The sequence below is a fragment of the Anabrus simplex genome, chromosome 1 (assembly GCF_040414725.1).
Source record: "Anabrus simplex isolate iqAnaSimp1 chromosome 1, ASM4041472v1, whole genome shotgun sequence".
Lineage (NCBI taxonomy): Eukaryota > Metazoa > Arthropoda > Insecta > Orthoptera > Tettigoniidae > Anabrus > Anabrus simplex.
This window is the reverse complement of record NC_090265.1, coordinates 1,574,641,373-1,574,666,956: the sequence shown is the minus strand read 5'-3', so window position 1 is coordinate 1,574,666,956 and position 25,584 is coordinate 1,574,641,373. Positions and strand designations below refer to the sequence as shown.

The 25,584-nt window shown below is 40.3% G+C and overlaps 1 protein-coding gene across 1 annotated transcript in view; it reads left to right on the top strand.

Annotated features, from left to right (window-relative positions):
* LOC136858544 (collagen alpha-1(V) chain) overlaps positions 1-25,584 on the top strand; it is a 394,943-nt gene that overhangs the window by 259,118 nt on the left and 110,241 nt on the right. Inside the window, exons 9-12 of the mRNA XM_067138158.2 lie at positions 2,701-2,836; positions 17,734-17,858; positions 18,208-18,405; positions 25,154-25,459. Coding sequence (XP_066994259.2) covers positions 2,701-2,836; positions 17,734-17,858; positions 18,208-18,405; positions 25,154-25,459 — 765 coding nt within the window. The remainder of the gene's footprint in view (positions 1-2,700; positions 2,837-17,733; positions 17,859-18,207; positions 18,406-25,153; positions 25,460-25,584) is intronic.

Genomic DNA, 25,584 nt, shown 5'->3' with positions numbered 1-25,584 from the left:
ATGTAAATTTTGATTGCTTCTTTTATATTCAAAGATTTACTTTTATTTTTGACGTATAAGATTTTTAGATCTGTGTTGATACCTGGGAAATCGTGTGAATTGTCGTATATGTGCTCTCCGAAGGCTGAAAGTCTATTGTATCTTATTGCGTTTTTGTGTCCTTTGTATCTTGTGCAGAAATTACATCTTGTTTGCCCAGTATAAGTGGCATTGCAGTTAGGTTCCTGGCACTTGAGTTCACAGACTCCTGACAAGGAGAACTTTTTTTTTTTTTTTTTTTTCAGGTTGCATTTTCTGGTGTGTTTCTGTAGTTTGATGTTCATCTTATAGAAAATTTTTAGATCTTGTTTTTTGAAAATGTTAGCTACTTTGTATGTGTTCCTGTTAGTTGAGAACAATGTATTTATCCCTTTCCTGTGTGTGGTTTCAAAGAATTTCTTAGCCTACAAACTCATTTCAGTAACTTCCACATTAAATATAAGGGAGGAATGCTACTGAAGATCAGCAGGTGGTATTTGAGGTAGCAGTGTAGTGTGCAGGAGGATGATGTAAGTCATTGCTGAGTTTGCAGAGACTCTGAATACAGTTGTCCAAGAAATGACAAGACACTTTTCATTCCCATGAGCAACAGCGAAATATACTTGATTTTTGCCTGTGAAAATGAGTTGTGAATACCTTAACAGTTCCTTATGTAGTGTCATATACTATAGGCAACTATGCATCAATACCAAAAAACAACATACTGTAAAGTACTGTGATCTTTCCTACTTTTAAAAACACCACAAAACTTTTTTGTCTACCAATATCAGTTCACACCATCTCTCCACTGACAGTTCAGAACATACCGCTTAGTTGAGCAACTCATCACCTTTTACCCATGTCCTTCCAGCCCAAATTTTCAACATTTTTCATAATGCTACTCTTTTGTCAGTGTAACATTCCCCTGCTACATCTATAAGAATATGATAATTTACCTCGTCAATGAAGCATCTCATCACCGCTATCATCGGCTGCCAGTGATCAACTGCTTGCTCCACCTTGCTTCTCAGCTGTTCTCTACGTCATCCCGACATCAACATTATGTCACATTCTCGAAAGAACTTTGTTCTTCTAAACCTTCTAGTACTCTCTGAGGTGTCACTATATATACCAAGCCACTCTACTTCCGTGTCAGTCCAGTTTCGACCACGATGTGGAGTGGAGGGCTTGTTGCTACCTTGCATGTATTTACCTGCTCTTGTTTTGTCCATACTATCTGGACTGGTTCATCGTGTCTCTGGGTGAGCAAAGCATTTATGATTTTAAGATCTGTGTTGGGACTTTAACTCCCACAGCACCTTCATGCTCCAACTTTCCACCTTAATACTACTACTAATACTACTAAATGTTTTCATTTCTCCCCTGAAGGGGGAGGTGGGCCTCTTGGATGGTAACGCCGTCTCTCAGGCTAGGAGATTTGTTACAGTGAAGTTGATGCTCGGAGAAGGTGAGGGGGGTGGCGTATACTAGTAACTGTCCCAGCATTTGCCTTAGTGCAGGAGAATGGAAAACCATGGGAAACCATTTTCAGGACAGCCGTCAGTGGGGACCAGTCGTGTGGTGCAGCCCTTTCCCTTCATGAGTTGTGTTTGCAAATGTGCACTTATATATGGTGTTTTGGTTTAAACCTCTAGCATATTACTTCACCCCTCATTACCAAAATTAACATTTAAGCCACCAAAGAGCAGAGCTCTCTCTCAACATTTCTACCGCAACATTCTAAATCACCCAGAACAAAGTGAGCTGCTTTGCTAAAGTATAATGCCCACCCAAGAATGACTGCAGGATAGTGGACATTAAGGTACTGATAACACAAAGGGCCATACCACAAACAAATAGGTAAAGGTCAGGACAAACCATATACAAAAGCCAGCAAGGAAGTCTGGAGTTTTACATGGTTGTTAATAAGTAAACTTGTGTCCTCATCCCGAGGTGGCGCAGCTCTTTTCAGGCAAACCCCCAATGGAGGTGAGCTGCATGTACCATTTTAACCACATACCAGCCCTCCTGCCATTCTTAAATTTCTGGCAGTACCGGGAATCGAACCCAGGCCCCCGAGGACGGCAGCTAATAACACTAACCGTTACGCTACGGAGGCGGACATGGTTGTTAATAATTGACCATAAGTCACAGGATCTATGTTATAATTGTGGGAAACTCAATTCACTGACAGTGAATCTTTATTTCAAAAATCCCACTTGTATTAATCAGTATTAAAATCACAGCCAACTGGATGAGAAGCTAGCAACAAAGTTATCCAAGCATAATATCTATCCTAAATTGATTGCAGGACAGTGGACATTAAGGCATTGATAACGCACTTTCTTTCTTTTTAATTTGGAGCAATCCTACAACATTATAAGCCAGGCTGAGTGGCTCAGACGGTTGAGGCGCTGACCTTCTGACCCCCAACTTGGCAGGTTCGATCCTAGCTCAGTCCGGCAGTATTTGAAGGTGCTCAAATACGTCAGCCTTGTGTCTGTAGATTTACTGGCACATAAAAGAACTCCTGAGGGAAAAAATTCTGACACCTCAGCGTCTCAGAAAACCGTAAAAGTAGTTACTGGGATGTAAAGCAAATAACATTATTACAACATTATAAATGAACATCAATCCAAAAGCCTTAATAATAGTAATTAACTTGACTTTTCTCTGTCTCAGGGTCCAAGAGGAATGCGAGGCATGATGGGTCTTCCAGGTCGGGAGGGACGACGAGGCAGACCTGGACGAGACGGTGAGCGAGGTATTACAGGACCAATGGGCCCCAAGGGTGAGCAGGGTATACAGGGACTACCAGGTAAGCTCACATATCTTCTGATAAATGTTCTTTGCAGCACTTTTAAGCATAAGTAACTCTGCACAATTATTATATTTTCTCACATAATTAATCATCATCATCATCATCATCATCAATGTCCCACTCCAGTCATCCCAGTGTGGTTAACAAGCCTCCTCCAGTCCTTTCTGTCCTTCCACTTTTGCTGCTCCATTATTTCTGCCACATTGAATCCAGCTTCTCTAATGTCCTTCCAAATCTGATCCATCCATCTTCTTCTCGGTCTTCCAACTGGTCTCTTTCCCTTAACTTCTCTTTCCAATTCCCTTCTTGCTACCCATTCCTTTCCCATTCTTTTTATATGCCCGAACCATCTCAGTCTTGATTTCTGTATCTTCTGTACGCATCAGATTAGCCAGGGTGTGGTATCTGTTGCGGAAACTGAAAACCTGCATCATTCGGGATATGCTACTTGCATCCTATCATGCTTTCTTTCACCCTCATATACTGTATAGGATCAGGTTATGGGGCAGTTGTCCTACATCAAATAATGTATTTATTTGGCAGAAAAAGGCAGTCCATCTAATTGCTGGATTAGAATTTAGAGACTCCTGTAAAACTTCCTTTGTGAGCCTAAAAATGATGACAGTTTCCTGTTTATATATTCTTACAAATATTATGCATGTGAAAGAGAATCTTTCCGAATATAAAGAAAGATCTACAGTCCACATGCATGACACAAGATATAGGAATGATCTGGATACTCATCACTCTAGTCTTAGTAAAAGCACAAACAGCCACTGTTATCAACACCTTTAAGATGTACAATAAGCTTCCACTACCTATTCGAACATTAGACAATAGTGCATTTAATAGGGTACTGTCACAATTTTTAAGGAGAAAGGCATTTTATAGTGTAGAAGAGTACCTAGAATGTGGCATTTCAAAACCTGACCTAATATAGGTAGCTAAAATAATTTTTCTAATGATATTGTCTATAGGTTATTTTTATTAAAACTGACAATACCTAATGTACATTTCCTGTACTTGATGGTGGAAGCAATAAACTATAATTAATCCCCATGTCCCCATGGCACTACAGCCCTTCAAGGGCCTTGTCCTACCAAGCGACCGCTGCTCAGCCCGAAGGCCTGCAGATTGCGAGGTGTTGTGTGGTCAGCACGACGAATCCTCTCGTCCGTTATTCTTGGCTTTCAAGACTGGGGCCGCATTCTTACCGTCAGATAGCTCCTCAATTCTAATCACGTAGGCTGAGTGGACCTCGAAGCAGCCCTCAGGTCCAGGTAAAAATCCCTGACCTGGCTGGGAATCGAAACCGAGGCCTCCGGGTAAGAGGCAGGCACGCTACCCCTACACCACGGGGCTGGGCTAAATTATAATTAATGCCCCTGCATAATTCATGCTCCCCAATATATTTTTTGGTTCAAAGAAATGTTTGGATATTTGACGCATCCACTTTCTCAATGATTTAATGCACAGTTCCAGATGCATTTTGAAATAAATATGTCAACTAGCAGCTTTCCTATTATGAAACCTGGCATTCCAAATGTCATACAACTTCCCTTAGAAAGTACCACTGCAGATTGCACTACTTTATTTCTGTAAGGGAACCATTGCAGACCTGATAGCTTGTACAAACCTATGATATGGGTGTTTCAGGTACATGCATATTCTAATGATCTAAAATTGTTTGTTAAACGACAAAGGGCAAGTATTCGAATAATACTGCCTTGTATAAACTCGCAGTGATCAGACAACTGGCTGCAAGTATTCAATGTCCAAGTGCAACATGCGCTACTGGCAGAAACAGAAAACTGCACTTCAATCAACCAACAAGAATTACAAAACATTTCACAGCCAAAAAAATAGCAAGTTTCTGCAAATAGAGGAGGATATACAGAAATATGTGATTTTGTAAGTCAGTGATGGAGATGCTATACTTTAAAGAACAAGAAATAGCTGCAACACATGGGATAAGTGACTCAGATTTTAAGGCTAGCCAAGGCTATATGATTAATTTTATGAAGAGAAATGGACTTTCTCTTAGACAAAAACATCATTATGTCAAAGAACGCTGAATGATTTCATCACTTTTTGACTAGGAAGTAGAAAGTGAAAAAATATTTGCTTTCCTAATTAGGAAGAGCAGATCAGATGCCAGTCAGCTTTGATACGCCACAAAGTCGAACAGTCATAAGAAAGCAATATTGAGTATTATTGTACAGACTGCTGGAAGCAAGAAACAGTGATGTACCCTAATGCTTGCTATAACTGCTGATGGTGAAAAGCTTGCACCTTTGTTGTTCTGAAACAAAAACCAGTGCTGAAAGTAAAATTTCCACAAGGGATCCCTGTTCGTAACCAAGAAAAAGGATGAATGGACACATCACTCGTACAAGATTAGATATGCACGGTTTGGAGAAATGAAGCAAGGTTTCTCCTTCAATGCCCAGTTATCCTTGTTTTGGACAGTTTTCATCACCACCTGACAGAAGACACTAAGAAATGATTGGAAATCATGAAAACGAATTTTGCAGTAATTCTTGATGGATTGACGTTGGTACTTCAAACCAGGGCCGGAACTAGAAGATTTGTCAGGGGGGGGGCAAAGATCAGTTTGCCGCCCCCAATCCCCCTCCCTCCCCCTCCCCTACCATTGAAATATAATACCCCCGAAAGCTATTTTTTTAGATGCGGCAGTTGAAATTACACACAATTTAAGAAGTTTTATTTATGACAAACACCTATATTAATATACTTATATATATATTAATACATGCATTACACTTATATTGAAAAACACTTATAATACACTTATACATGACCAATACAAATAATTTGTTTGTAGTGTAACTCAATTGTAACTACCCCCAAAAAATTATGTATTGTACCTCAAAATTGAATTCTTCGAGCCTTCTTAGCTGCAAATGTACTGATGATGTCGTCAAAGTTGATAAGGAATGCTCGTTTGTGTTCAGTTGATATTATACTTAGATTAGAGAATCTCTCCTGTCCCATTATACTTCTCTTGTAGTTTTTGATGATTTTGAGTTTGCTAAAACTTCGTTCTCCAGATGACACTGTAACTGGCAACGTCAGAAACATTCTCAGTACAGTAGTAATGTTAGGGTAACACTCCTCTAGTTTATTTTGTAAATAAGACTTAAAATTTATCTTGATGTGGCTTCCTTTAAATTTTCGTCAACTGATAAAGCGTGGTGCTTGAACCATTCTATTTCAAATTTAAATTCTTTACTGTTGAGATCAGCAGTGTAGATATTTGCCAATTCTTCTGCTTTCATTTTTAGATCTTTTGTTTGCATTTCTTTAATTCGAACGCCATTCAAAAATCCAAACTTGCTGTTTATGTTGTCCAAAGCCTTAAACCTGTCACTGAGTTCCGTAATCATCTGGTCAATAACCTCTAACATAGCTACTTGGTACACATTCTCAGTACTTGTCGGAGCTTCATCGCCACACAGCTCATCAGACCTTTTTTTATTTTTTCGTTGTCTTTTTTCTGAGAACTCAGATGGTAGATCACTCATGCTTGCCAAGAATTTACCCTCAGTAATGACCTCAGATGGAGAAAACTCTCTGCAAGACTTCAAGAGCGTTAAAAGACCTTGAAGATTCCGGGCAGCCAAATCTACTGTTACATCTTTTCTTTGCAAAAACTCATTGACGTGATTGATCTTTTTGAACAAAGCATGCCAAAACATGTGAAAACAATGAATTCAAGTTTCCCCATATTTTTCAAAAGGGAACTGGCCTCACTCTTAGTTTGAAGTGTTGAGAGATCATGGTTTTTAAGATCCTCTAGAGCCTGCACAACTTTACCGTAATGTTTATACACAGCTTCGACCGCATCTAATCTTGCAGACCATATTGTATTGCTTTCAGGTTTCAATGTCAGTGGCACATATTTTCGGAGAACTTCCCAGCGTGAAGTTGAAGCCGCAAAGAAAGAATACATACTGTTCAAAGTTTCGAAAAAATTCTGAGCCTCAATAGTAGCAGTGGCCGCATTAGCACCAACTAATTTGGGGGATTGAGCAGCACATGGGACAAAATACGCTAGCTCGTTCTCCTGAAGTAGTCTGGACTGAACTCCTTTATACCTTCCGGTCATATTTGCCCCATTGTCGTAGGATTAGCCTCTACAGTTCTAAGTTTAGTCCATCTTTGTCTATTTTTTTAGGATTTCGTGGCTGAGACCTTCACCTGTTTTGTAACTAACTGAGAAAAATCAATAAAACTTTCTTCTACCTCCGATGTATTTGTTTTGATGTAACGAACTACTTGAGTCAGTTGCTCACTGTGACCGATATCCGGAGTGCAGTCAAATATTATGGAATAATATTACGCATCCAAAATGTCTTGCATTATCTTTTGCCTTATGTTATTGACAATAATTACAAGGAACTCATCTTGTACTTTATGTGAGAAATATGAGACTTGCCCTTTCTTACGCTGCTCAGTATGTTGTAGAAGAGGGACATTGTAATGAGATATAAGAAATTTCGACTGGATGGGTCGCTGAATTCACAGTCTTCTATAGTTCCTCGGAATGGACTCCCTTGCTTTGCTAAGAATAGAATAGCATCGACAATGCAGCGCAATACCCCCTTCCAGTGAGACTCTTCTTGATGGATCTGGTTTTGGAGTTCTGCATCAATACCTCCCTTTCCTAAACAAGATTCTAAAGCTTCCCACTAACGAAAGCAAAGTTTGTGGTTGGATGAATTTTCATGACGAGATTAATGGTTTGTAATGAATTTTCGTGTTCAGGCAATTTTTCACTGAGTTTTCTCCAGTTAGTGAATCCTCTTTCTTTAGCTAAGGAAGGCACTTGATTTGATGCTAAGTGTGAAAACAACCTGCAGGGAACACAATATAGAGGTTTCTTACTTTCACTATAGCCTAACCATGATCTCTTTACTTTTTCTCCGCTCTTGAGAACTAATTTTTGGTTAAACGTTTGGCTCAATTAGATTTTCAAAGTTCATTTTTGTTATGTACGCCGTACGGTAACACCTTTCAGAATCTGAAAAACTCTGTGACCATGAACCAGGATCCCTAAAATCAAAGGAAAACTAGGACGTTTCTTGAAGACCATTTGTTGAGTCTGGACGAGATAATAATTCATCTTCATTCGCTTCACCAGTAGGACTGCGTTTCTTGCAAAGTTCGACATGTTGCGTGCCTTCCTCTCCAGCTTCAACGTCATCTAAAATATTAAAAGCCGGGATTAAAATTCAATCAGTAATATGGTATATTACAAAATGAAGTACACTGACTGACAGAGCAAATGCAACACCAAGGAGGAGTGGTTCGAAAGGGATGAAAGTTGGGGAAAAAACAGAGACAGCACGGATGAATAATTGATGTTTATTTCAAACCGATATGCAGGTTACACAATGCGCACGGCATCGACTCAGTAGGATGTAGGACCACCGCGAGCGGCGATGCACGCAGAAACACGTCGAGGTACAGAGTCAATAAGAGTGCGGATGGTGTCCTGAGGGATGGTTCTCCATTCTCTGTCAACCATTTGCCACAGTTGGTCGTCCGTACGAGGCTGGGGCAGAGTTTGCAAACGGCGTCCAATGAGATCCCACACGTGTTCGATTGGTGAGAGATCCGGAGAGTACGCTGGCCACGGAAGCATCTGTACACCTCGTAGAGCCTGTTGGGAGATGCGAGCAGTGTGTGGGCAGGCATTATCCTGCTGAAACATAGCATTGGGCAGCCCCTGAAGGTACGGGAGTGCCACCGGCCACAGCACATGCTGCACGTAGCGGTGGGCATTTAACGTGCCTTGAATACGCACTAGAGGTGACGTGGAATCATACGCAATAGCGCCCCAAACCATGATGCCGCGTTGTCTAGCGGTAGGGCGCTCCACAGTTAATGCCGGATTTGACCTTTCTCCACGCCGACGCCACACTCGTCTGCGGTGACTATCACTGACAGAACAGAAGCGTGACTCATCGGAGAACACGACCTTCCGCCATTCCCTCATCCAAGTCGCTCTAGCCCGGCACCATGCCAGGCGTGCACGTCTATGCTGCGGAGTCAATGGTAGTCTTCTGAGCGGACGCCGGGAGTGCAGGCCTCCTTCAACTAATCAACGGGAAATTGTTCTGGTCGATATTGGAACAGCCAGGGTGTCTTGCACATGCTGAAGAATGGCGGTTGACGTGGCGTGCGGGGCTGCCACCGCTTGGCGGCGGATGCGCCGATCCTCGCGTGCTGACGTCACTCGGGCTGCGCCTGGACCCCTCGCACGTGCCACATGTCCCTGCGCCAATCATCTTCGCCACAGGCGCTGCACCGTGGACACATCCCTATGGGTATCGGCTGCGATTTGACGAAGCGACCAACCTGCCCTTCTCAGCCCGATCACCATACCCCTCGTAAAGTCGTCTGTCTGCTGGAAATGCCTCCGTTGACGGCGGCCTGGCATTCTTAGCTATACACGTGTCCTGTGGCACACGACAACACGTTCTACAATGACTGTCGGCTGAGAAATCACGCTACGAAGCGGGCCATTCGCCAACGCCGTGTCCCATTTATCGTTCGCTACGTGTGCAGCACAGTGGCGCATTTCACATCATGAGCATACCTCAGTGACGTCAGTCTACCCTGCAATTGGCATAAAGTTCTGACCACTCCTTCTTGGTGTTGCATTTGCTCTGTCAATCAGTGTATTAAAAAATTGCCATAGAGTCCGATAAGGCACAATTAATTCATCTCTTTCCTAATGTGCTATAATTTAATTATTGAAATAAAAATTAATATTTACTTACCTGATTTTTCTTTTGAGCCTTCATCTTCATTAACATTAGGTTTTTTAAAGGTAAGGTAAGGGTTGTTCTGCCCGAAGGCAGGTCCGAACCTCCGCAGAGGTGCTCCTGAGCCGGAGTTTACGTGCGGTAGGGTGGCCAGTTCCTTTCCGCTCCTCCATTCCCTTACCCCCCACCAACAGCGCGTGGCAACCCATCCAACTCCTGACCACGCCCAATGTTGCTTAACTTCGGAGATCTCACAGGATCCGGTGTTTCAACACGGCTACGGCCGTTGGCTAGGTTTTTAAAAAATGCTTCTAATCTTGGTGTTTGTGACAGCACATCGCTTCCTTTCTTCCTTTTTCTTCTTTGGCAAGTTTTCTATACTCGGCTCCACTGAGTCGTTTTCTGCCATCCATAATTTGGAAACTGATAAAAACGCAGCTCAAAGTGTACTAAACAATTCCGTTTCCCAAACGCTGATAAACGGTAACACGAGTAACTAACCAACACTCCGAACACTAATAACTAAATACTAAATGCAAATAAAATAAAACAACTGTCGGTTCCTATCAATACACGCAGACAACAGTGTAGCTGTCGACAACGATGACTGCAGGTGTCTGTTTAGTTTACTGTTTATTGGAAGCAGAGGGGAGCACGAGGAGAGAGGAGGTGAGGTAGATGAGACGCTCGCGCATCGCGTCAAGGTCAGACTGTTTTCGAGTCCCCGACCCCGCTGCCGAGCGCTCAGTAGGCATAACAGTATAAGACTCACTCCAGATCCATGAATTATGTTAATTCTTGTGTCGTGTCTTATAATGAAGAAAATAACTTGGTATACAGTGTCAGTGTACTAAAGTTGATGAATTGGGCAACAAAATTAAATAAAATTAAACGTTATTAATTGTGGTATTATTATTTTGAAAAAATTATAAATAACTTACTATTATTTTTTAATAAACTTTTCCAATTTTGCCGCCCCCTGAAACCTGCTGCCCGGGGCACGTGCTCCCCCTGCCCCGCCCTAGTTCCGGGCCTGCTTCAAACCGTGGACATTTTGACAAATAAACCATTCAAGAACATTGTGCAAAAAGTGTGCACGAGTTTACTCCAACAGGCAAGATTCGTAAACCACTGGTGGATCTCCTTTGTGACATGATTTAGGACATGGTTTCTTTGAAGGTTATTGAAAAGATCTTCAAGAATTTGAAATCTCAAATACGTTAGGTGGGAGTGGAGATGACTTTCTATTGAGAAGTGTGAGCAGTGATAGCAGCAGGAATTCTTTCTGCATTGCTGGTAGAGACATTGAAGATGGAATCCTTTTTACCAGTATGTCATTATTACTTATGTGACTGGTACATTAGTTAATTCATTTTTCTTTGGATCATATTATCAGCTCATAGTGTGAAGAAATATTTTTCAGTATCCGTACAAACCCATGTGTCCAACTTACCTGATGTAGGGCCTACTCTATTTGACTTTTATGCCAAATGACAATAACTTCACATGAGTTAAACGAGTTTTGTATATTAGTATATTTGAAGCATTGTTTAAATGTTTAAAAGTTTTGTATATCTTAAATCCATGAATAATATATGCACCCCAATTTTTTACATGCATATTTTATCTACAAAGTTTCTTAAATATGCAAGAAAATGCAGTATAAGTTTTCTAATGAACAAGGCATATAACTTAATGTTTGCATCCTTTTTTACATATAGCTTAATTCTATCCTTTGATTCCATTTGCATAATTTTTGTTAATTTGATAGTTATAAATAAAGACTTCATGGCTCAGGCGGCAGCACGTCAGCCTCTCACCACTGATTTCTGTAGTTCAAATCTCGGTCACTCAATGTGAGATTTGGGCTGGACAAAGTGGAGGCGGGACAGGTTTTACTCCGGGTACCCTTGTTTTACCTGTCATCTTTCATTCCAGAAACACTCTCCACTATTATTTTATTTCATCTGTCAGTCATTAATCATTGCCCTAGAGGAGTGCAACAGGCTTCAGCAGCCAGCAAAATTCCTATCCTCGCCGCAAGATGGGGGCTTCATTCATTCCATCCCTGACCCGGTCACTGACTGGAAAACAGGTTGTAGGTTTTCATTCATGATAGTTATAAAGAAGGTAAGCTAAGGGTGTATTCTGCCTGAAGGCAGGTCCGAACCTCTGCAGAGGTGTGCCTGAGCTGGAGTTTACGTACAGTAGGGTGGCCAGTTCCATTCCCTTAACCCCCACCAACAGCACGTGGCAACCCATCCAAATCTTGACCATGCCCAATGTTGCTTAACTTCAGAATCAGCTATTATAGGCTATGTTTTCATTTCTGTTCAAAACTTGACTAGAAATATTAGTATTTAAAGTGTTACAGTGGTAGATAGAGTATAATGTGGTGAATATTACGCAATACAGCCATAATGAAAGGCATGAAGGACTAATTCTACAGCTTTAGGATGAATAAATCTAGGACTGAATAACTTGCCATGCTGCTTTGAGAACAGTGGCACTAAGTCCAGCTGCCTGCCTGAATACAGTATATCAACAGTACATAAAGTCACTATGAGGAATGATTAGGTGGTATAGAAAGTTCTGAGTACATTTATAGTCTACCAATGACAACAACAAGGAGAATATGCATTCAAGCTGATATGTTGGTTCAAGAAAACAAGATAACACTGGACTGTATTTCTCAGTAAGTTCAGTTGCAATCAGCAGAAATTGTGCGTTCTTGTCAAGTTTCAAATATAAATGAGCAAAGCTGTCTTTTCAGTAAATTCTTCTATATCAGTTTTTCTATTAGCTGTTGTCTGGCTCCATGGCTAAATGGTTAGTGTGCTGGCCTTCGGTTACAGGGGTCCCGGGTTCGATTCCCAGTAGGGTAGGAAATTTTAACCATCATTGGTTAATTTCGTTGGCACAGGGGCTAGGTGTACATGTAGTCTTCATCATCATTTCATCCTCATCATAACGCGCAGGTCACCTACGGGTGTCAGATCAAAAGACCTGCATCTGGCGAGCCGAACATGTCCTCAGACACTCCCGGCACTAAAATCCATATGCCATTCCATTCCTATTAGCTATTAATTCAATAACTTTATGGGGCAGAATGTTGTCCAGAACAAAGGAGGCATGAGCAGGTCCTTTATACCATGGAGGTGAAAATGTTCAGAGGGACATTTGAACTGATTCATCATGACAATGTAAGAAATGAGCACATTTGACAAAAACTCATTGTTAAGAAAGTTAAGGAGGAAAGACTCCACTGACCTTGCATGTACTGACAGACGTGAGAGAAACTATTCCTAAACATTCAGTGGAAGAGACCACAACAAGAAAACTGAAAAAGTGTGGTGTTCTTTCTAGATTACGTTTCAGCTAATCTAAAATACGGTACGGTATATGAATAAAAATTTGCATTACACTTTAGTAATCTGAAAACCTCATAACTGCATAAACTAGAGTGCCTGCACTAAATGATAAGACATTGATGACACTGAAAACAATGTCTTAATCTTGAAGAGAATTTCAATTTATTCCCCAACATTCTGCTGAGTTTCTATTTTCCTTGCTAGGGTGGAGTTTGAACAAGTCCACTCCGCAGTCGTCAGTATGGTGGATATGATCTACCAAAGCATTTATAAATAACCCTTATGATATAGCTACTTTGGATAAATTATAGAAGTTGTTGTTTGAATCATTAGTCCATAGACTGGTTTAATGCAGCTCTCCATGGCACCCTATCCTGTGCTAATCTTTTCATTTCTACATAACTGCTGCATCCTACATCTGCTCTAATCTGCTTGTCATATTCATACCTTGGTCTACCCCTACCATATTCTTACCCCATTACACTTCTCTCAAAATTCAGTTGAACAAGTCTTGGGTGTCTTAAGATGTGTCCTATCATTCTATCTCTTCTTTTCATCAAATTTAGCCACAACAATCTCCTCTCACCATTTGATTCAGTATCTCGTCATTCGTGATTTGATCTATCCAATCGCAACTTCAACATTCTTCTGTAACACCACATTTCGAAAGTTTCTATTCTCTTTCTTTCTGAGTTAGTTATCGTGCATGTTTCACTTCCATACAATTCCACACTCCAGATGAAAGTCTTCAAAAACATTTTTCTAATTTATCAATGTTCGAAGTGAGCAAATTTCTTTTCTTAAGAAAGTCCTTCCTTGCTTGTGCTAGCCTGCACTATATGTCCTCCTTACTTCTGCCATCAATACTACCCAAGTAACAATATTCATCTACTTCCTTTAAGACTTAATTACCTAATCTAATATTACTTGCATCACCTGACTTCGTACGACTGCACTCCATTACTTTTGTTTTGGACTTGCTTATTTTCATCTTGTACTCCTTACCCAAGACTCCGTCCATACCATTCAGCGATTTCTCCAGATCTTCTGCAGTCTCAGATAAAATAACAATATCATCGGCAAATCTCAGGGTTTTGATTTCCTCTCCTTGGATTGTGATTCCCTTTCTAAATTCTTAATTCTAAATTCCTGGATTGTGATTCCCTTTCTAAATTCCTTTTTGATTTCCTTTACTGCCTCTTCTATACAGACATTGAAAAGGAAAGGGGAGGAGGGGTTAAACTGCAGCCTTGCCTTGCCCCTTTCTGAATTGCTGCTTCTTTTTCATAGCCCTTGATTCTTATCACTGCAGACTGATTTTTATATAGATTGTATATAATTCTTTGTTCTCAGTACCTGATCCTGATCACCTACAGAATCTCAAATAGCTTGGTCCTATCAACATTATCAAATGTCTTTTTTAGATCTACGAATGCCATGTACATGGGCTTGTCCTTCTTAATTTGATCCTCTAAGATAAGACGTAAAGTCAGGACTGATTCACATGTTCCTACATTTCTTCTGAAGCCAAATTGATCTTCTCCCAGCTCAGTTTCAACTTGTCTTTCCATTCCTCTGTAAATAATAGCATTAGAATTTTTCAGGCATGAGATACCAAACTAATGGTGCAGTAGTTTTCGCACTTGTCAGCACCGGCTTTCTTAAGAATAGATATAACAATGTTCTGTTGAAAATCGGATGGCACTTCTCCTGTCTCATACATCTTATGCACTAAATGGAATAACCTTACCATGGTGGTTTCTCTTAAAGCAGTCAGAAATTCAGAGCGAATGTCATCAATTCTACATGCTTTGTTCCTATTTAGGTCTCTGAAAGCTCTGTCAAATTCTGACCTTGAAATTGGGTCTCCCATTTCATCAGCATTAATAGCCTCTTCTTGATCCTTTACCTTGATACAACTGATGGATATGTTCCTGCCTTCTTTCTGCCTTGTCTTTCTCTAGAAGTGGTTTTCCATTTTAGCTCTTAATATTCATACAACTAGTTTTCCTTTCCCCAAAGGTTTCCTTGATTTTCCTGTATGCAGCATCTACCTTTCCTAGCACCGTACAACCTTCAACATCCTTGCACTTCTCCTTCAACCATTCTTCCTTAGCTGCCCTGCACCTTCTATCCATTTCATTCTTTAATTGCCTGTATTCTTTTCTGCCCTTTTCATTTTTTGCTTTCTTGTATTTTCATTGTTCATCAATCAGGTCTAGTATCTCTTGAGTTATCCATAGATTCTTAGTTGATCTTTCCTTTCTTCCTAACATTCCTTCAGCAGCACTACTGACCTCATTCTTCATGACTGTCCATTCTTCCTCTACTGTGTTCCCTTCAGGCTTTCCATTTAGTCCTTGTACAATGTGTTCCTTGAAACAATCCCTCACACTCTTTTCTTTCAACATATCTAGATCCCCCTCGTTGGATTCCTTCCCTTCTTCAGTTTCTTCAACTTCAGATGGCATTTCTTGACCAAAAAGTTGTGATCAGAGTCCACGTCTGCTCCAGGGAAAGTTTTGCAATCCAACACCTGGTTTCTGATTCTCTGCCTAATCATAATGAAGTATGTTTGATATCTTCCAGTGTCTCTAGGTCTCATCCATGTTTACATTCATTTTTTGTGGTGTTTGAACCAAGTATTAGCAAGGAATAAATTGTGATTGGTGCAGAATTCAACCAGGCAGCTTCCTCTTTCATTCCTTTGTCCCAATCCAAATGCTCCTACTGTGTTACCTTCTCTTCTTTGGCCTACTAATGCATTTCAGTCTCCCATCACAATTAGATTCTCGTCCCTTTTACAAATTTCCTCATCATCTGCTGAACTAATAGGCATATAGAACTGCACTATTGTGGTGGGCATTGGTTTGGTGTCTATCTTGACAACAATAATCCTTTCACTATACTGGTCGTATTAGCTTACCCACTGCCCTATTTTCTCATTCATTATTAAACCAGCTCCTGCATTTCCTCTGTTTTATTTTGTGTTGATAATTCTGTAGTCGCCTCACCAAAAATTCTGCTCCTACTGCCAACGTACTTCACTTATACCAGCTACATCTAACTTTAGAGTATCATTTCCCTTTTCAGATTATGTAACCTATTACGACGATTCAAACTTGTAACATTCCATGCTCTGACTCACAGAATGTCAGTATCCATCTTTCTGATGATTGCCCCCTCTTGTGTAGTCCCCACCTGAAGATCCGGAGGGGGGATTATTTTACGTCCAGAATATTTTACCCAGGAGGAAGCCATCATCACTATATCATTCATACAGAGAGAGTTTCACGTCCTCAGGAGTTAGTTACGGCTGTAGTTTCCCATTCCTTTCAGCCGTGCAGTGGTATAAACACAGCTAAGCCATTTTGAGTATTATTACAAGGCCATATCAGTCAATCATCTAGGCTGCCGCCCTTATAACTTCCAAAAGGCTGCTACCCCTCTTTCGATGAACCATTCATTATTCTGGTGTCTCGACAGATACCCATCCGATATGGTTACACCTGCAACTCGGCTATCTGCTTCCTTGCAAACCGCAAGCATTGCGTTCCCACTGTGGCAATATCACATGGTTCCCAGGGGAGGATTTTAGGAGATTTTGTAGAAAACTCTTGAGTGAAATGGAACCATGTCTTGAAACTTAGTAACTCTGCTCATAACAGCATGATGTGAATTCCTAGTGTTTGAATTGGCTTGCTGGATGGATTGGACATTCCATTTACAATATGCTTATTCACATTGTCAGATGGACACTCAGTTTGACTCGTCATGACCACATGAGAAATGAGCGGTCACATGTGATCAGTCATGAGTTTAATCAGAGTTATTTTAAGGGAGTCAAATGACAGTGAGGCATACAATCTCATCTTGTCTCATGAACAAATGTGTGTATGGCCCAGTGAGTGACAGTATAAATATTTTGTATTGTTGGAACATTTTATGCAAGGTAAAATCTGCATGAGACAAGGACTCTAGTTATCAAGAAAGATATCACATATGCTGATGGAGGTTATGTACCACTGTTCACATCTTTGACCATTGACCAATATCTTGTACTGATTGGTAACAAGAAATTCCAACAGGTTAATGCATAATATTATATAACACACTTGCCTCAAATGATATGATAAGTATTATAAATGGTTAAAATATTGGTGGAAACTCTACCTTCACTAGGTATGAACTTAATCAAGCATTTATAGATCATAGGAGATAGGTACCTTCACACTTAAGTTCCTACATCTGTAAATATCAGGAATCAGGAAGCAGCTGTTCCTGTGGTGAGACTCAACATCTCTGCACAGATCTTCTACTACTCATAGAATCAGTAATTCAATTACTTTACTTCCCAAAGAAAGAGAGGTTCCTACATTAGGTACCTGTTTAGCATAAATCAACAAGTATTGGAAATAAGCAGTTATGGTGAAATGTTTTCAATGTTCAGTTTATGGTATATTGATATGAGTGTAACCTATGTCAGTTTAATATAATCAACAGCTGGTAATGCTGAAATTATTGTTAAAGCATTCAGGTATCTCATCACTATAGCACTCTGATTATACAAAACTTCAAATAGAAGGAAAATTAACACTCCAGTTTGTGTGAGCATCATGCAGTATTAAGGAGTTTTGTTTCCTCTTTGGTTATATTGTGGCACCTTCTGCCTGTAAAAGAAGTCCGTCATAACAAAAGCATGGCTGTAGAAACTGTGCTTCTGCTGCAGGATTACCTGGGGAGAAGGGTGATCGTGGTCTGCCAGGCAATACAGGAGAAGTTGGTCAACCAGGACATGATGGTCTGCAAGGAGAGGAAGGTCCTCCTGGGCTACCTGGCCTTCCAGGAGAGCTTGTGAGTATATCTTGATTAACAGGTATCAATACAGCATAGTCCGACTCGTTGGCTGAACGGTCAGCGTACTGGCCTTCGGTTCAGAGGGTCCCGGGTTCGATTCCCGGTCGGGTCGGGGATTTTAACCTTAATTGGTTAATTCCAATGGCACGGGGGCTGGGTGTATGTGTTGTCTTCATCATCATTTCATCCTCATCACGACGCGCAGGTCGCCTACGGGAGTCACATAGAAAGACCTGCACCTGGCGAGCCGAACCCGTCCTGGGATATCCTGGCACTAAAAGCCATACGACATTTCATTTAATATAGCATAGTTCTGATCCATTACTGAAGTATGTTTATCTTCCAGGGTCCCAGAGGTTTTCCTGGACCAAGAGGTTTCCCAGGACCTCCAGCATCTCCTGGAATTCCTGGCAGTGAAGGACCTGTAGGACCGAAGGGTAACACTGGACCTCCTGGACAACCAGGGCCACCAGGACAACCTGGTCCTGCTGGATCTCTAGGCCCACCTGGACCTCAGGGCCAACTAGGACCTCCAGGACCAGCAGTGAGTAACTTAATATGAAAAAGTTGTTTGTACTGTAATATAATCTTTTGGAAAATGTAGGTACTTTTTTCAGGAAAATCACATGATATAATAACTCAGTCCAAATATTTTAAATGTGAGCAGAACCAAATTATTCAAAAAAACACAATCAATCAATCAATCCTGATCTGCATTTAGGGCAGTCACCCAAGTGGCAGATTCCCTATCTGTTATTTCCCTAGCTTTTTCTTAAATGATTGCAAAGAAATTGCAAATAAATAAAGTTTAAAATTCACTGCAGCACACTTATATCAATGCAATACAAACTGCACAGTAAGGTCTAGAGCAGGGCCTCTCAAACGCCCAAAATCTCACGCGTGCAAATGGAGGCGCAAGAGTTCCGTGCACTGTGCATCGCTCCTGTTCGGCTTGACTCGGACCAACGCTTCGTCTCTGGGCTACTCGGCTAAGCTCGGCTCAACTCGTCTCAACTCGGCTCGGATTTGGAACGCTACGGAGCAAGTGAGGAAGAGGGAGACAGGGAGAGCGAGCGAGACAGGCGTGGGGAAAGAGAGAGACAGCGCTATTGCTCCAAATCGAGGAGTGGGGGGCTGCACTCTGGTCAACCAAGCGCAATCGTCTTTTGCACCGTGCACAGTGCATGCACCAAGCGCATGCACCCTGAGAGGCCCTGGTCTAGAGGACCTCATTTAGATACCAGTATAAGTTTAAAAAAAAATATTATTCTTGCTTCCTTTCACATTAATTATACAATATGTCCAACACTTAGCAACGCAAGGTGAGTTACATATATATTTTCTTTATAAAAATGTTTCTATTTTTCCTCATTTTCCATTACCATTTTACTAATTTGGCTTTTATTACTATTTACAACTTTAGTCTTTCATTTATTTCCACATTGAACTGCAAATCTTCTCCACCATTTTTAAATTTATTTAACTTTTTTTAACTTAAAAGTGCTAATTTCACTTTAATTTTTTTAAGTACTTTAATCTCTTTGAATGACTTTTATTTACCATCTTTTTACATTGCACTCTGCATGTGCATGGATTGTTTTCTCAGCACTACTGCTACTGTTGATGATTTGCAGTTTTTAGAACTCCATATTGTGTGATACATAATTCTCAAGAATCTTCGTTATCCTTTAATGACAACTATATGCATTTATGTATGCATTTTTAAACATAACCTGGAACTTTGATCACCAATGAGACCTTACCTGCAATACGTCCAATACATCGCAGATCTATCAGATCTTCATAAGGAGTGATATATACAAACCTCAAGAATCTTCAACGCTCAAATTATTCTTCTTGAATTCTTCCTTCAACACCTAAGTGCATTAATTTATGCATTTTATGTATTATCCAAAACATTTACAACAATTTTGACTTTTTCACATTTATAGTGTCAAACCACTGTGTTTTCATGACTTTTTTACAATTTCTATGAACTATCAGATACATTGTGCAACTTGCAATTTGGCTGATGATGACCAATCAACCACCAACCACCAGCCACCAATGATCTGCATTTGGGGCAGTCGCCCAGGTGGCAGATTCCCTATCTGTTGTTTTCCTAGCCTTTTCTTAAATGATCGCATAAGAAATTGGAAAATTATTGAACATCTCCCTTGGTAAGTTATTCCAATCCCTAACTCCCCTTCCTATAAATGAATATTTGCACCAATTTGTCCTCTTGAATTCCAACTTTATCTTCATATTGTGATCTTTCCTACCTTTAAAGACGCCACTCAAACTTATTAGTCTACTGATGTCCTCCCACACCATCTCTCCAATGACAGCTCGGAACATACCACTTAATCGAGCAGCTCGTCTCCTTTCTCCCAAGTCTTCCCAGGTCAAACTTTGCAACATTTTTGTAACGCTACTCTTTTGTTGGAAATCACCCAGAACAAATCGAGCTGCTTTTCTTTGGATCAAGTAATCCTGGTGAGGGTCCCATACACTGGAACCATACTCTAGTTGGGGTCTTACCAGAGACTTATACACCCTCTCCTTTACATCCTTACTACAACCCCTAAATACCCTCATAACCATGTGCAGAGATCTGTACCCTTTATTAACAATCATATTTATGTGATTACCCCAATGTGAAAGTCTTTTCTTATATTAACACCTAGGTACTTACAATGATCCCCAAAAGGAACTTTCACCCCATCAACGCAGTAATTAAAACTGAGAGGACTTTTCCTTAAAAAATATGTTGGAACTAGTTCCAATAAATGTTTTTTTCCATAATGTAACCCATATTACTTGATTTTGTATTGAAAAGGTGGAAATATTTTTACTCTTAATTTTTAAGTTAATTGTAATCACACTTCAATACGGACCCTTCAAAATGAAATTCATATCTCCTTTGTATTCTGTAAAAGAGTTCCTGACTCTTGAAGATACAGTATTTCTGGAAGGTCTACATTAGTGTAACAGATTTTATTCACTTGTACAGTTTTATTGAAACTGATATCTATTTTTATGCTTATAACTTAATGTTTCATGTACATATATGGAACTAATTGTAATTTGTAGGAACTTTTCTTGTATTCAGCTTAAAATACCACACGTGTCATATTCTAAATAAAATAAAATAAAATACACATGATTAAAAATTTGTGTGGGGTGTGTAGGACCCCAGTATATAGTGGGAAAGGGTACTAAACATTATTACTTCTTTATATGATGACACACAGCTCTCTCGTCATACACAAACATCACATTTTTATTCGCTGGCCAGGTGACGCCTCATCTATAATTTGTGCTTAGCCAGCTCCAACAAAGCATATAGGCCAGACGCCAAGTAGGCAGTCGGCCTCCCCTAACTAACATGTATAACTGCATAGTCCACGACATTCCCCATTCAATTTCAGATGAAGAATTTGAAAGAGAGCTACGCAAATACGGTGTATACAATGCTGGCAGGCTGCTCGCAGGCACAGAACCAACCAAACAAGTACTATTACACATCTCCAACTCCAAGCAATACCAATATCTTATAAATAATGGAGCAAGGCTCCGCGGCAACTACCACAGGACTGAACGGACTCTGCCGCACATCCAAGCTCAACTAATGGACACCTCACCACTCCAAGAAGCGACACAGCCAGTGCAGGCACAGCCGCAACTACAGCCCCCACCCTCTTCCCCCCCTACCACAACAACCACTACCACCACCCTAACCACCACCACTACTACTACTACTACTACTACTACTTCCACTGCACAAATCTCCTATCCTGCTCACAGCACCACCATGGTCACGACCCACCCATCCTCCCTCATGACTTCCTGGCACCCCGTACCCCCCACCCCCCAGCAACCGAATCCCCAGCAAGAAACCCTGCACCCCCCAAGAGAAGAAAATACCGCTGACACAGGAAGATCACCGTCACCCTCAACAATACCAGACAATGGAACCACTTATAGCTGTGTTATACGGGGAGTAGATCCCAGTCTCTCACCAGCGGACATCATAGAAGACCTATGAAAAACAGGCATCCCCGTACAACGCGCCTTCAGGATACGAAATGCAGATGGACCCACCTTCCTGGTACGCCTCCACCTCCCGAGCCAAGAAGAAGTCCAGCACCTAGTGAACCACGGAATACAGCTAAATGGCCACCACCACCGAGTGGAACACTCCCACTCCCCTACCCACAATATAACTTGTCCTCCCACATCCAGACGACGTCCCCGGCTCGCTCAACCACCAGTATTTTTAATAGTATAGCACATTATATGTGGTGAATAGTGTATAGCAAGGTACATTAATGTTCTAGTTTATTTAGTAGCTTAGTTTAATATTTCGATCGGTAGTTATATAGTAAGTTAGTTTTAAGCCCGTATGTGAATTTTATATTCTGTCATGTCAATGCCTACATCTAAGGATGAGGCTCTCAAGAGGAAAAAGCCCTTCAGATGCAGTACTCCACTAAGGAGTTAGGCCCAGGAAATTAATTGCAATGTTAGGGAGTATTTTGAGAAGGAGAAAGATAATGGAACCCCTCTCTTGCCTGTTACGAAAGCAATTCAGAGAACAGCTGATGCGACCATGATTAACAGGAGCACAGTTATAAGGAAGGAGAAATACTTTGCCGAGGAACAGGCAGTTGGGCCGTCCAAACTTAAAACACTAGGGAAGAAGAGGAATAAGCCTAAATCAGTAATGGAATTAGATTCTTTTCACCAAGATGCAATTCGTCAGCATATTTACGCCTATTACCACAGAAAATAACATCCTGCTCTTGATGAGAAATTGTTTCATTCTCTTGACAACAGTGAACTTTTCAGTGGGAGCAAATTTTCCCTTATAAAAGTAGTTAAAAATCTGGAATTTAAGTACAAGGAGGTTAACGGGCAAAGAGTGTTGATGAAGAGAAGTGGTATCGTGACGTGGCGGTGCAGATTTCTGAGAGAGATTGTTGACAAGAAATTTTATTCTGTTGTATGGCTGGACAAAATGTGGGTTCATGCTTCTCATTCCCAGGGCAAAGGCTGGACAGATGATTCAGTAGAAGGCACTATGCCAGTACCTGTTGGGAAGAGGGGCAGAATCATAGTGATTCACACCGATACTTTGCAAGGTTTTGTGCCAGATTGCTTGTATGTGTTCTGGTCTGAGAAATCCAGAGATTACCATGAGGAAGTGGATAGTGACACATTCCAAAAATGGTCTGAGGAAAGACTGCTGAGCACTTGCTTGAAAAGGGCATAATAATCATGGACAATGCCCCCTCCCACTCCAACATTCTTGACAAAGCACCTACAATGGCAGCTAGAAAGGATGAATTGATTGAGTGGTTAAAGGAGCACATTATTTTGGTTTGCAATGACATGAGGAAGCGGGATCCCATGCATCTTGTGAAACAAAACAAGCCCTAGTACGCAGTTTATGTGGTGGATGAAATAGCCAGAAGGCATGGGCATAAAGTAGTTCACCTTCCACCCTACCACTGCCATTTTAACACTGCAGAACTGATTTGGACCCAAATCAAGGATTATGTTGCTGCAAATAACTGACTCTTCACAAAGACTTCTTTTAGAAGCCATAGGACATGTAAGTGTGAAACACTGAAGCAACATTGTGAGGCACACAGACTCTGAGATAGATAAAGCTTGGGAGAAGGAAAGTATCACAGACAATTATGTTGAAGACTTTATTATCTCGTTAGGGTTAAGTGAGAGTGAAACCTCAACAGGCGATGACAGTGCCAATAGGGACTCAGAAATGAGTGGTGTATTTCTTTGTAGGATTTTTTACCTTCCTTAGAAGAAATTGAATCTTTCAGCAACGCGAGCTCGTCTAGATGGTGAGCAGAAATTTAATTTCATTTTCTCCTGTTTTATCTATTCGAGAGTTGACATATTTTTATCTTGTAGCCTTATCCTATATGTGTTATTGTTTATCCTATGTGAGTTATGTATATTGCTACAAAGAATAATTGATTCTGGCTCATAACTATCTATCTATCTATCTATCTATCTATATATATATATATATATATATATATATATAAAATAAGATGTCCTGACTGACTGATTCATCATCGCTGAGCCAAAACTACTGAACATAAAGGAATGAAATTTTGGGAATACATTTATATTACAGTGTAGGTGCTAACTAAGGAAGGATTTTTGGATATTCCATCACTAAGGGGGTGAATTTTTTAAATGAGTATATCTATACCTCAAAACTTAACCGTATAAAGACATGAAAATTGTTATTTGGAATCTCCTTTGAAAATGAAAGACTCATTATCTTCCTGATCAATATGGACTGATGACCATACAGTTTTCACCTTACAAAAATTATGCTAGCATTGACCATCATTGTCAGAACTCATTACCATGATGATTAAACAATATTTCCATGTCAGTGATGTTTGGCTTTGAGTGCTTAGCATTAAAAATCTAAATTTGTGAATTATTGTGTTATCACAGCCCATACGGTAAAAATGCATGACACATAAATGACAAAAACTGTAGTTTCTGTAACTTTTATTTCATACAGTTTTTATATGGAACTAATATTTACAAGAATATTTGGAAAATGTAATAATGTAATAAATGTAATAATTATGAATATCTCCATTATTGTGAAGTAAAAATGCATTAAATACAAATGACTGGAAATAATATATTGCACAACTTTTATCATATATATTTTTTTGACAGAGTTAATATGAACAGAGAAATTTATATTTCCTGTTTTGACCCCCTTAATATTTGTATGTCACTGTAGCATGTGCTTCTGATACATACAGCTCAGGAAGTTGGATGGCCTAATGTAACAGGTGCTTCGGAGAAGTAGATTTTGAGTCTAAATTCCCAAATTGTCAGCAACCTTCATTTTAGATTCTAACTATGCAATTCCAAAAGGATATGACTTCGAAACTTTCAATTAATACAATTATATTGTGGCTATTACAAGTGCAAAAATGGTTTCGTGCAGTTAATAGGTGAAATCAGTAATTAGAAAAATTGTACATAATGATATATTTGAAACTGAAGCGCATAATGCATTTTTACTAATGTTGTAAAAGCATTTCAGGTTTGAGCAATTGTTTTGATAATCAGCATAAATATAGTCCAAACATCTCTTTTCTAATTGAACATCTCTATGAGGTATTCACAAAGTACTTTCCCTGGTGGGATTACAGGGAATTATTGTGCAAAAATGTTACTCATTTGTGTGATGTAATTCTGTCCATTACCAGTATTAATCTTTACAGGGTCCTCATGGTAAGCCAGGACTGCCTGGTCTTCCTGGAGCTGATGGTGCCCCAGGACATCCAGGTAATTCTGGAACTCCAGGATCCAAAGGAGATGCAGGGCCAACTGGCCCACAAGGTCCTGTGGGATTCCCTGGTCCTCGTGGAGTGAAAGGAGATGAAGGAAAAAGGGGGACTGCAGGAGACAAAGGTGACAAGGGAGATCGTGGAGCAGATGGTGAGAAGGGTGACATGGGCATCAAGGGAGAGAGAGGTCCTACTGGACCACCTGGTATCCCAGGTTTGGAGGGACCAGAAGGACCAAAGGTAGGAAGATTTTTCTCTCTGTAATAAGAATTATCTAGTTTATAGTTAAAAAATCAAATTCAGAAATGGATATCAGCTCAAGAATCTCTGATATTCTGGAACAGGGGTTTCCAAACTTGTGATGT